We start from the raw sequence: 12,446 nt of genomic DNA on the forward strand, positions 1-12,446 counted from the left end.
GGTTTTGAATTACGGAATAATACTTTTTGAACCTCTAATCCCATTTGGTAAGGTATTGGATCAAGCTATGTTTATAATAACTTTAGCTTGTAGACTTGTAGTTGGCTATGGGTGAGGAATTTGTTGTTTAAGTTCTGTTCTAAGGCTAATTTTGATAAATTTTACATTTTATGAAAAGCTAAATTTGGTAAAAATTAATAAATTAAAAGTTGCTTCACAAACAACAATACCATGTTGAACTTAGGGTTTGGAATTAAATCAAATAATAATTTTTTGACGAATTACAACATGTCCAATTATGCAATATTAATGATACGACACGTGTTTACTGGAAATCTTTTGTTATAATAAAATAATTTCTATCATCCAAATAATATTTATGAACAATTTTAATTAGATTTCTAATCTTAAATTATTATAGCAAATGTTTTAGGAAAGTTTTTACAAAGTATCTTTTTTCTATTAACTACAATAATGAGTGTATGTTATCTCTAATTAGGAACAGGTAGAGTAAAACAGAGAACACGAGTGTGTTTAAATTGTGAGAGCAAAAGACCAAATGGTGATTGGGTAGTATAAAAAGAAGCTGACATGGTACCAAGAAAAAAGAAAAGGGTGTCGACTGTATTGTGGCTCATTAACTCATTATCACTGGAGGCTTTACTTCCGGTAGGTCTTTACCAAAAGACAAACTCCTCCACTCTTAAAAACTATTATTATGAATTTTTAACTCAATTTAGTATTATGATCAATACATAACTTATTCAATACTGTATTTGTACAAACTACAATTCTTTCCTTATATAACTTGTTATATTTTTAAATTTGATTAATTAACTAGATGATAAATGCTTCCAAAATTTTTTATGGAGTTCATTCATCTCAAATTATTTAAGGTAAAAATGCATGGAAATTGAAATTGTTAATTCATCTTATGTTACCTTACCATTAGTAATAAATTAAGTACATATGGGTATGTTATTTGCTATGATGCTATCTAATTTCAATAAAATCAAACTTGTGCCAAAGTCACTTATTAATTCGTAAATTTCCATTTGCAGTATGTGGGGATAACTATCGAGAGCTATGTCTAAATTTTAGTGACGGTTGTAACAACAAATAAGAGGTGTGTTTTGTGAAACGTTGGGACTTCGTATTTAAAAAGTAGTTAGTCTTGTGACACCTGTTCATCTTGTCAGCCCTTCTCTATCCCAGATTTGAGAACTCAACTGTATTTGAACTGTTCCTTGCAATTCATCCGACGAGTAATTAAAAATTTTAATTAAGTATGATTACCCTTTTTCACGGAATTAAAAATGAACAAAACTTTATAGTTTTATACTTTATTCTTAAATTAGATTGGTCCCTCTAATAATGATTCCTAACCTAGTACTACAACACTGTTTATGCACATGCATGCAGCTAGTAGAAGAGAACTCAAACTACAAACAAGAATATCGTAAACTGTTGTTGTATAGTTGTATTAGTGTTTATAATTTATTTAATATAATATATATTTTTTTTAAGTAATTGATGTGTTTCTGATTCCTGATTTCTCTAAAGTGGTACGGAAATGGAATTTTTCTTGGTATATTCTTTGCTACAGCTACTTTCATAAACGAAATACTCAGTAACTAATTAGTTATTCTCTTTCTTGTCAAAAAAATTAGTTATCCTCTCTAATCCAAATTACTAGTAATCAAGAAAATTATTATAGGTTAGACTTTGATTATCATCAAGAATGTCAGTATTATTTAATTTTTAGCTTTATATACGTAGGGGTATAACTTGTCTAAAATTCATTCTCATTATTGTAAGTTAGGGCCTGTTTTAATTGACTGAACCGAAGTGCATATTTTATGAGAGAAGGAAATTAAGAATTGAACTGAAATGAATCGAACTGAACTGAAAATAAGCCCTTATTACTAAAAAATGTACGTGTTTATAATGTACGTGTTTATAATGTATTTCTTATAATTACTCCCTTAATTTAATTGGCTGTTTCTTCAGTGACAAGCCTGACAGCCTAGGTTGCTGATCAATAATTCTTAGTGGTCGAGTTCAATTAAACTATATTGACTGCTTCTAATGAATATTTAATGTAATGCTTATCTACAATTAACTATTTAAGCACTCCTATGTGGTAGGAATCTCTAAACTCCAAGCACGGTGACCCAAGCACCATTATAAAGTTGGTCTTAAAGCATCTCCCAATGCATTAAAAATAAGCCATGTCAGCCGCACTCTAAAACGAACTTAATTACTCCATCATTTTTTCTATAGTAAAGATAATAAAGTACTTCGTATATAATGAGCTTGTATAGGTATATGGGTATACCATATGGAGGCTGCTAATCTTGAGCGAAATTTGTAAAATAGTAGAATTAGAGTCTGATTACATATAAATTTAAATGAAGTTCTAATCTAGAGTCGATTGTTTGATGGAAGATTGGAAGTGAAGTGTGGTGGTTTTGGAGGTAGGACCAGATGGAAATAAAATATTGCCCTAGCCTGGCCTTAACAAGTAGTGGCCTTTAATATCAATTAATGGCTTTTAGGTACGACAACAAATTAAATTAAAATATACACCATTAGAATGGTTAACTTATATTAAAAGAAGAGTATGTAAATAATCATCTTATAGAATTAGGTAGTCTCTTTTCTTATTGGTAGAGCATTAGCTCCTCCATCATGAATCCGGGACTAATAAATGATAGCTCTTCTCTCATTATTTCGGGATCTAGTCCGAGTTGCACCAATGTCAGTAACAATCCTTTTTAAAAAGAGGAAAGGGCATTTGAGACACTTGGAACCCAATTGAAAAATTCAATCCCTTATTACAAGTGCCCCCTGCCATGTAATTTTGAGCAGCCAACTTTTTGAATGACGTCCTTTGAATTGCTCCACTTTAACCAAAGGAAGACTAAATTTTATTGTGGGTGGAAGTTTATTGGAAAAATTCATACTATAACGATATTAAAAAAAGTTGGTGCAGTGGATTGTGAGCAATGATGCATGTGTAGCCTCGCACAAAGACACTGGTGATATGTAATGCTCAGCACCCAACATTTTGTATATGCTATACTATGTCTTAAAGTTGAAGACAAAATATGCCTGTATTTAGTAATTACTTTGTATTCTATATCTGAGTGCCTAAGCAATTTTAGGAATTATATGCTTATAGTGTGAAGGTAGTAACCACTAACCTTCTTTGGTAGGCTAAGCTAGCAGAATCAGCCTCGACTGCAGTAAGGGGCAGCCATATGTGTTGTATCGCGTAACTGCTTAGCCCTAGGGACCATTATAGGGCTACAGGCTCATACCACAATGGTGTTCGTGGCCTATTTTGGAGTTGGACTGTCACTTGGAGCCTGTGGCATGAGCATGTAAGTATATAGTTCATGGATGACGTGATACAACCTTGATGGCTAATCAACATTATTAACAAAATCCCGTAGTACGTAAATACTCTGCATTTCACTATATGAATACTTAATCATCTACTCTCCCCAACGGCCCAACCTAATAATGTGTCTAATACACTAGAATTTTAAGTAGCATATACTATATATACTCGTATAAAATTTTGGTTAAATGATCAAGTAATATAATATGAGTAATGGATTTGATGGTACATATACAGTATTCATATGAGCATACTCCTGAGATACATTTTGTAACAATTAAATTTTTCAATATTTGACGGTAAAAAATTAATTAATTATGGGAGAGATTTGTTCAACAACTAATCCATTGCTCCAAGCTATTATTTATTACAAACTTCATGCCTACTGAAAATTTAAGCAAACAAAAAGAGAAACAAAAAGGATATATGAAAGTGTTACATTGTTTTTATCATCAAACATTGCAGAAATTTACATAATTTAGAAGAAAATATAGAAGAAAGAAAAAACAACACGATGATTTTTTTTTTTTTTTTTTTTCATGCCTTAATTCATTCTTCTTTCAATTTTCTTCAACTGATGCACTCATTCATCTGAAGCTTCTTTGCAATCTGAACTCCAGAATTCAAACGTCTACTCCCTTTGTTTTTTTTTTTTTTTGTTGTTTAGCGTCCGTACAACTCCAAAAGTTCTATGTTGCAAATGCAAACCCATTTTTTTTTAATGAATCTCAAAAGAATCTTCTCGATCTTCAATGAGTATATTCCAATGGAATCTTTCAAGGAGCACCAATAAAAAATACTTATTGAGAACTTAGCATTTAGGTAGGTCTTTTGGAGGTGGCACGATTGACTCATTTGGCCCGTCGCCATTCTCTATTAAAAATGCCATCTTTAGTCCCCATGAAGTGTGTACTTCTAGATGACAATGCATAAACCAAACACCTGCGTTCACCATTTAATAATGTCAAACTCGTTAACTAACTCGAAATTCTTTTTAATTTCACTCTTGGAATTATAGGTTTATCTCGAGATATTAAATTATGCTAAAGTCTCAAATAAAATCTAGTACTATTAATTATTTGTACATTTTAAAGTAATCTATTTTCTATACTGCGTTTACTACATTATTTTAAATGTTTATATGATTAATTGAAAAACTTTTGTGATACTATACCTGGATTATCAGCTCGAAATCTTATAGCAGTCCATCCACCCGTAGGCACGTCAATAGTGTTCCTCTCAACAGGATCGACGAGATTGAAGCTCTCGGGATCCTTAGTATCATCGTAATTACCTATCCCCATACCAACAACGAAGAAATTGAACCCGTGCAAATGAAGAGGATGGCTTTCAGGTGCTATAAGAGAAGTGTCTTGCAGTACAACTTGGACCGTGGCATTAAATGGTAACCTATAAACCTTAGTACCATTCATAGTAGCCAAAGAGCCAGTAAAATTTGAAGTAGTATAGTTAAAACTTATAAGAGGCCTCCCTGGAAAATCATCCGTAAATACTCCCTCTATTTTGTAATAATGAGCCTGAAGCAATGAAATAGACGGCATAACAAATGTGACATTGTTAAAACTAGCTACGAGCTTACTACCATTTAGACATGTTGGACAGGGGTTAACCCCTACACTCGTGGTGAAAAATAGGGAATGATCAATGTCTAAGGGGACTTTCGCGGGGTAGTCTTTTGAATTTAGACTTCGTAAGGCATGTGTGAATTTTAGTTGAGCTTGTGTCGCGTTTAGAGGTGGCATTGTAGTCAGGACAAGGTGCGAGTTAGCTAGGCCACCCTTGTAGCGCAAAAGGCCATAGGTGGTTGCGTTATCAACCGCAACAGGCGCGTCCATAAATGAGGACATGCCAATCAAATATTTTCCTGTAGGAGATTGATCGGCCTTAAGAAGAGCATTTGTGGTTTGTCCTGGTGCAATGTATATTGTGTCTGTTATTAAAGGCTTTGTGTAACTTGCATCAACTTCTACCACGGTAAATTTGTGACCGGCAATTCTGAAGAAAACCTCGTCATTGATTGCAGCATTGACAATTCGTAATAGGTATGTTTTGCTATGCTCAACATGTAGGGTGTAAGTACCTGAGTAAAAATTATGGAATTGAATAATCAAATGTAAATAATTAGGGCTTATTCTCATTTACTGAGCTGAACTGAGCTAAACTGAATTGTTTATGAGATAAGTAAATTAGAAACTGAACTGAACTAAAATTAAGTTGAAGAGAACCGGCCCTAAGCAATTTTTTGGTGGTAACAATTATCAAGTATGAGTATAAGTACCCTGTGTCGAGATTGAACAATTTCGGACCGGTCCAGTATGGCCATTTATGGTATGTGAATCTGATACATTTGGTGGCATACCAGATTTTGTAGCTTGATTGATCACTGCCTCTGTATCTGCTTTCCACCATTCCCCTGCAATTGACGGTAGAAGCTTAATTCAATCCAAATAATCAATACTATCATCCATATTTGGAAATAAATTGACCACAACGTCACACCTAACACAATCCTTCATAGGCGGGGAGAAATAAGGGGATCTCATAGTCATTTGGTTTTACACAAAATTAAATAGTTTAAACCACTATATTATCCCAAATTCCCAATTACCAACTATAAAATTGTTGGTGACGAGAATTATTGAACCCTAAGCCTCTTGAATAAAAGTGGATCTATCCATTAATTATTATACTATATAAGTTGAATTACTTCAACTTGCATACTTTTTGATGGAACATAAGTACATATAATGTGTGTGCTAGAAACATATAACATGACAATTGTTGTTGGGCCGGTTTAGTAGGTCTGTAGGTCCAATGTCGTCTTCCAATTATATTTCAGAGAATATTAAAGAAAATGTCAAGGAATACTAATTGCATGGGAGTGTGGGACTTTATATGACATTGACATTATTTAGTACTTCGTGCAAATTAAAAATTCTACTTAAGTAATGATATTGAAAGTTTAAGTAAAATATGAATATATAGTCAATAATAAGGTATTAAAGCCTCACCTAACACAATAACTTTCTCTTTGACAGGATGTGGGAAAGGGTATGGGGTGCCTTTCTTAGGCAATATAACAATGGCTCCATGTAGGGTTGCCCTTAGCCAGGATATATGTGCGTGCCAGAGCAATGTTCCTCTTTGACCTATGATGGTGAAGTTGTAAAGATAGCTTTGTTCCGGCTGGATAGGGCATTGTGCTACATATGCTGGACCATCGGACCACCCCGTTCTAAGTTGTCGAATACCGTGCCTACAATAAACATATAGTTATATCATAGATGGTGGGTTAGTCCTGAACTGTCTAGTAACTTTAAGTCATTACGTATAGATACATGGCGAGGATCAATTGATCAAATAATTAACGTGTTTTAAAGGTTTAGAGTTCTACCAATGTATAGTAACGTTGTAATTGATGTTATTGATGACTTTGACAAGAACGTTGTCACCCTCCCTTGCATGGAGGGTTGGCCCGGGAAATTTTCCGTTGACTGTGGCAATAGCCTTGGTGGAACAAAGTTTTGTGTAGTTCTTCATGACTACCTACTTGTGCCAACATATAGAAGTTAATTACAAGAATAGTAGTACTTCTTAGTTTGAAAAATTATTTGATGGATGTTTTTAAAGATCTAACACGTTATTAACAATTTTGACCATCATTAGAATAATATAACACTAGCTAACACATAATCGTACGTGTTACTATATTTGTATATTCATCGGTTGCCTTTGCTTACCTTACCCAAAACCATTTATAACACGGTCGTTTTATCATTGATAGAAGGCACCAAATAACTTGTTATGGGAAAGGAATCAAATTGTTTTGACTTCTCTACTAAGTGAAATATAACACTAGCTAACACATAATAATTATAATGTTAATTATCAAGTTAATTAAGTATGTAACGTACCTTGAAGTTGTAATGCCTAACAGTGGCCTCTGCTAATGCAGGAAACATGAGTAGAATAACTACAGCATGAATCCAACGTTGCATCCTTCCCTCCCTCGATTTCGATACTTCCTTGTTCATTCTTGTTGTTTGATCTTTTGTAATTTTGTTTTTCTATTTGATTAGTAGTATTAGTTTGTACTAATATATATTTGGTAGATTTAAATGTTGTTCCTCAATCTAGAACTTAATAAGTATGCAATGGTCTGACTCCACGGCAGCGTAGATCACTACAAATGAGATGCAGTGTCATTTTACTTGAGTAGGTAAGTGAATTGCCATCCATGGTGTGTGTGTGTGTGTATAGTTCTTAGACTTGTATAGTTTTCCGCCATTGAGGGGTTTCTTACATGTTACATAAAGTTGCTACTATTTATCGTATTACTTTGATTTTAACATCAGTTGTCTACTTGTTACCATTTCTACTGTCAGTACTCAGTAGTATATTACTATATACATACATGACAATAGTCAGTAAGCTTTCCAACAGTCGACGCGAGCTGCAAAAACTAATGTGGGACGAAAGGAAAAACAATTATTTTATTATGCACCATACTTTATTTTCACTTAATTGTGATTCATTAAATGTTAAGTTCTGATAAGTGCACGAAAAAATAAGGATTATTAAATCAAATTTTACGACTAAAAATATGTTTAATGACATAACTTTATGTTTGGAGCAGTTTAGATAAGTGAAAAACTTTTGATGTGCTTTTATTTAATTTAATCTATCCCTTTGTAACAAAAGATTAGAGTTAGTAAAGATCTTTTGCTATTGAGTAGTTTGCTGAAGAACTTAGGAACTATTGGTGTACATGCTTCAAATTCTTACACGCAGCTTGCTTGTTACTTAATATATACACAAATATCATAGTCTTAATTATTTTTCACATTTGAAAATTCTGTGTTCGTTGAGTACTTTATCATATTGCAAATAATAAGCACACATTAAACATTGTAAAAATGGAAATTAAGTGGTTGGATTGCAGTAAAATATAGCAAGAACCAATGAACTTAAATAAAAAGTGGGAACAATTAGAAGAATTGCCCTATTTGTTGGACTGTTTGTTTCATGATGTGTTAATTCATCATTTTGAAGGCTACATGAAAGCGTTAATTAAACATTAAGATGGGCTAATTAACAGCTTAACTTTTGATTGATATCTCAAAGCTTCTTAGGTGCTTAATCTCTAGTGGATTGACTCCTCTTAATCACTAGTCATATCACTAATTTACATTTGGTTGTGCTGTTATTTTCAAGAGAAAGACAGAGATAGTTTCACAGCAAAATTAATTTCTAGTAGGAATTTTCGATGATGTTCGTTTCGATTTTGCATGATTTTCTCTGAGGTTAACAGCTTATCTTCCTCATGAATCAGTTTTCAATTTCTGTATGATCTTATATTGATTATCATGTACTTCCTAGGACGAAAACAAGCCAAGTAGCTTAATTTGTTGAACAAGCAAGTAGAAGGGGAGCAAAGTTTAAGCAACAACATTTGCTTGCATATATATGCACCTCTCACATTGTTATGCATCATCATATCTTTGTTAGCTTTTCAATTCACATGAAATTGATCATGTCATCTATTGTTAGCGAAATATGATATAGACGGAATCTGAACCTATCTGCAGGAAATTTTACTAATAGATTGGTTGTAGTGCTTCTTGAAACTAGTAAGAATTTACCAAATTAAGCTAACATATGCATGCCCAAAGAATGGTTTGTTCTGTGAAAATTTTCGAACATTGATTTGAATCATTGCATCACAATAACAATTTACAAAGGATAAAGATTCTACCCATGGTCCATTGAAAGATGTATTAGTATTAAACACATGAACTCATTTCCTTTTAAGAAATGTAATTTCCTTGATTTTTCATTATGGTGAATATACTAAATGCAACAAGAAAGCAAAGGTGAAATGAAAGAGCCATATAATTAATGGTACGTAAACTATAGACAAAAAAGGGGATATATGATTAAAAATGGAACATAACTAGCTTATTTAAGCAGCTGCTCCAACAGGAACTGGTTCCTCTAGTCTGGAAGATCCATATAGTGTCTTCTCAAACCGGATGATCTCATTCTTGGAACCATAAGCAACTTGGGTTCTGTCATCAAGGTTTTGGACTACAATGTCCAACACAGACTTGGTTCCATCACTGCTGTGACCGCCGGCCTTCTCAATCAAGAACCCTAGTGGAGCTACCTCGAAAAGCAGCCTCAATTTTGCTTTGGCTGAAGGTGATGCTACATTTGTGAATATACCTTTTTCCTTGACAATGATCTACATATGTAATATAGTTACATGTTAGTGTTACTCAGATTTAGGGTTACAATGTGCATCATATTTTATATAGAATCTCACATAAATGAGGAATAATTCACACCTATAGATTGTGAATATATATACAGATGAATTTACTATGCTTCTAGTTTTTAGTTTTTAACTGCATGTTTGGATTCAGTGTTGCATGCTACTAATTCGATTCACACAATCAACGTGAAAACTAATTCCGGATGGAATAAAAATAAATAGTATTTCAATAGCAATGTTGTTAGTTAGAGTCACACCAAAAGCACACTATAAGAATGAGAAGGAAAAGGATATTTCTGAAACCTGGTTAACATCAGGAACCATTCCTCCTGTGTATCTCAAAGTGTATTTCTCCCTCACGTAGTATTGGATCAGCTGAAATACAAAAGAAATTAATAACATGGGTTAAAATAAACACATTCTAGAACCATATTAAGTAGGTAGCTTATACATGATCCAAATGAGATAAACGAGTCAAGATCGATCACCTTGTCGTAGTCAGGATTGTCAGAAGTGGCTCTCAAGTTTCCAGGGCAGAACAATTTTCCTTCATTAATTTCTGTTGTTTCCTTCACATGTTGCCATTTTCCTAATATTGCAAAAACAGGGGATTTCAAAACAGAACAAAACAGGGGTAACATTCTTAGTCACCAAGTCATTGTACTAATTACTAGTAATGTGATCAACTTATGCATTGGACATTCTGAACTTATTTTTCAATGTTTCTATCACAAAATACTAACCTTCATCGAGAAGAAGAAATTCATGGGTGCCGGGGTAGTCCTTAAGAGCCAAGACATATGTAGTCCTAGGACCATAAATTCCCATTGCAGCTGCCACTTGATCTCTGCCTGTTACACCGGTTAGCTTGTCACCTGGCCACACCCCAAATATGGTGCCAACTGAGAAATTGGTATCGACGATGCTGGAGCCATCAAGGGGGTCAAATGCTACACTAAATCCACCTATAAGAAGAAAAAGTTAAAACCTTATATCTAGATAACGAAATCAAAACAAACTCAATGAAATTGGTTAAAGACTTGAGTAAATAACCATCAACTGGGCCTCCCATATCTTGAAGCTCAGGAATTTCTTCTGAACAAGCATACTTGCAGAAGTGTGAGTAGTTCAAGGCCTGCATTAGCACACATCAATTCTATTAGTTTCATGCAGGATATTCTTCAATAATGAGTTCTCAAGAATAACTAAACTATCTTTGTTTCCTCTTTGGTATTCATAGGAGGCACAATAGTTGAAATAACCATTAGGCCTGAATTTCACTAGCAGCAAATATCTTAACAAGGCAATGTCTTAAAGATACCAGTCATGCAACCACAAAGGATGACATAGTACTCCAAAATCAATCTTACAAGCTCTTTCATGCCTTAATGTTACAATAGATTCCATATTATGCAGGACACAATTTAAAGACCGTTTCAGACTGATTTTTGTGACACATTCAAAAGTTTCTCTTAGATGAAAAGTCATATCATAACTAGTGGTTGTAAACAGCGTTTCATATAAGATTTTACCCTTTTTAATGTGTAGAATCAGAATTTCCTAAGCTCTCATTTGTATGCATCTCATATTCTCATTTGATTATCTAAAAGTTCCAACATATAAAATTAAAGCGAGCATGGCATGATTCAGTAACGAGCAATAACCTCGAAAAGAAGCTTGTCAGCAAGCACATCAATAGCAAGCTGTTCATCTCCAAAAGTGTTAACACACTGAGTTCCACCACATGAAGCTGTTCTCACTTTAAAGCCAATAGTCCTCAATGCTTCTCCCATGCACATCAGCACTCTAATCAGCCCTTTATCTGTGGTTGCCTTTGCTAGGAACTCCTCCTACATTAATCAATTTATAACTCATTCAAAATCCTAATATATAAAACTCCTACTGGTAATTAAAAAGTAATGTAAATTACTTCAAACTTACCAAACTGTCACCAAGTTCACATTTGGTTACAAGGGAAGAATTCTTTGCTTGCTTGTTGACTCTAACTGATGACTTGGTTGTCATCCGCAATGATTCTCCAAAGAGCGAGCTTGATTTTAGACTCTACATATAAATTAATTTAATTAAATATGAGTAACTCCAATTTCTATATTGGTCTATACATAACAATAATTTAAAGGTGTCAATGTAACACAGTAAAAAGGTTGTACGTAGTTCATCAAACTCCTAGTATGTCAAATTTCAAGAAAAATAAGTCCTGATAAAGACTGATCGAATTATGGATAGGTAACAAAGCCGTTGTCTAAGGTTGCAGCGTAAAGTAGATTATTGTTAAGACCAAAGAAAAAGTAATCATGTATATGAATGTACAAAGTTATTGAACATAAACCTTAAGCAATAGCATACCTTAGGGTTGAAAGAAGAAGGCAAAAGAGCAGATGAATGCTGAGAAGAGACTCTAGGGAGTAAAATGCTTCTAGAACAACTAGCCATGCTGGTCTCCATGGTTTACTGCTGTGATGTTCAGAGAGATTTGGCAGCAGAAAATTGAGGGAAGGAAAGACAGAGTGGGATTGGGAAGTGAAAGAGTAGGATTTTAGATAAGCAGTTAATGGGTTTGTGCCACGTGTCTTTCTTCCAATAAGATAGAATATAAAGCTCAAGGATTGAGTGAATTACCATCTCTCAAATTTATGTGGTTATATATTGGCATTGTTTTAGATAGGTGATTTTGATTTTAGTGAAAAATGGAAAATGTGGACCCTTGTGAGTTGTGACTCTATG

At 33.7% G+C, this 12,446-nt stretch overlaps 2 protein-coding genes across 2 annotated transcripts; both read right to left on the bottom strand.

Annotated features, from left to right (window-relative positions):
• Window positions 1-4,046: 4,046 nt before the first annotated feature.
• LOC145592701 (laccase-22-like) lies at window positions 4,047-7,425 on the bottom strand. Its single transcript, XM_081649213.1, has 6 exons — window positions 7,342-7,425; window positions 6,822-6,973; window positions 6,439-6,683; window positions 5,706-5,840; window positions 4,581-5,507; window positions 4,047-4,348 (listed from the first exon to the last, which is right to left on the bottom strand). The coding sequence occupies exons 1-6, from the start codon at window positions 7,423-7,425 to the stop codon at window positions 4,218-4,220; spliced, it is 1,674 nt and encodes a 557-aa protein (XP_081505339.1). The 3' UTR covers window positions 4,047-4,217.
• Window positions 7,426-9,185: 1,760 nt separating this feature from the next.
• Window positions 9,186-12,279, bottom strand: LOC145591170 (sedoheptulose-1,7-bisphosphatase, chloroplastic). Its single transcript, XM_081647569.1, has 8 exons — window positions 12,069-12,279; window positions 11,643-11,765; window positions 11,366-11,551; window positions 10,755-10,836; window positions 10,445-10,666; window positions 10,190-10,290; window positions 10,005-10,076; window positions 9,186-9,671 (listed from the first exon to the last, which is right to left on the bottom strand). Exons 1-8 carry the CDS (start codon window positions 12,165-12,167, stop codon window positions 9,390-9,392), a joined length of 1,167 nt encoding a protein of 388 aa, XP_081503695.1. The 5' UTR covers window positions 12,168-12,279; the 3' UTR covers window positions 9,186-9,389.
• Window positions 12,280-12,446: the final 167 nt, after the last annotated feature.

This window comes from Chenopodium album, chromosome 18 (genome assembly GCF_948465745.1).
Source record: "Chenopodium album chromosome 18, dcCheAlbu1.1, whole genome shotgun sequence".
In the NCBI taxonomy this organism is placed as follows: domain Eukaryota; kingdom Viridiplantae; phylum Streptophyta; class Magnoliopsida; order Caryophyllales; family Amaranthaceae; genus Chenopodium; species Chenopodium album.

What these genes read in the sequence shown, in the direction of transcription:
- LOC145592701 (XM_081649213.1), bottom strand. Translation starts at nt 7,425, where the DNA reads ATGCAACGTTGGATTCATGCTGTAGTTATTCTACTCATGTTTCCTGCA. An exon ending in TTAGGCATTACAACTTCAAG is followed by an intron (nt 6,974 to 7,341) that starts GTACGTTACATA and finishes TGGCACAAGTAG; the next exon opens with GTAGTCATGAAGAACTACAC. An exon ending in ATTTCGAGCTGATAATCCAG is followed by an intron (nt 4,349 to 4,580) that starts GTATAGTATCAC and finishes TGGTGAACGCAG; the next exon opens with GTGTTTGGTTTATGCATTGT.
- LOC145591170 (XM_081647569.1), bottom strand. Translation starts at nt 12,167, where the DNA reads ATGGAGACCAGCATGGCTAGTTGTTCTAGAAGCATTTTACTCCCTAGA. An exon ending in ATTTCTTCTTCTCGATGAAG is followed by an intron (nt 10,291 to 10,444) that starts GTTAGTATTTTG and finishes TTGCAATATTAG; the next exon opens with GAAAATGGCAACATGTGAAG. An exon ending in ACAATCCTGACTACGACAAG is followed by an intron (nt 10,077 to 10,189) that starts GTGATCGATCTT and finishes TTTGTATTTCAG; the next exon opens with CTGATCCAATACTACGTGAG.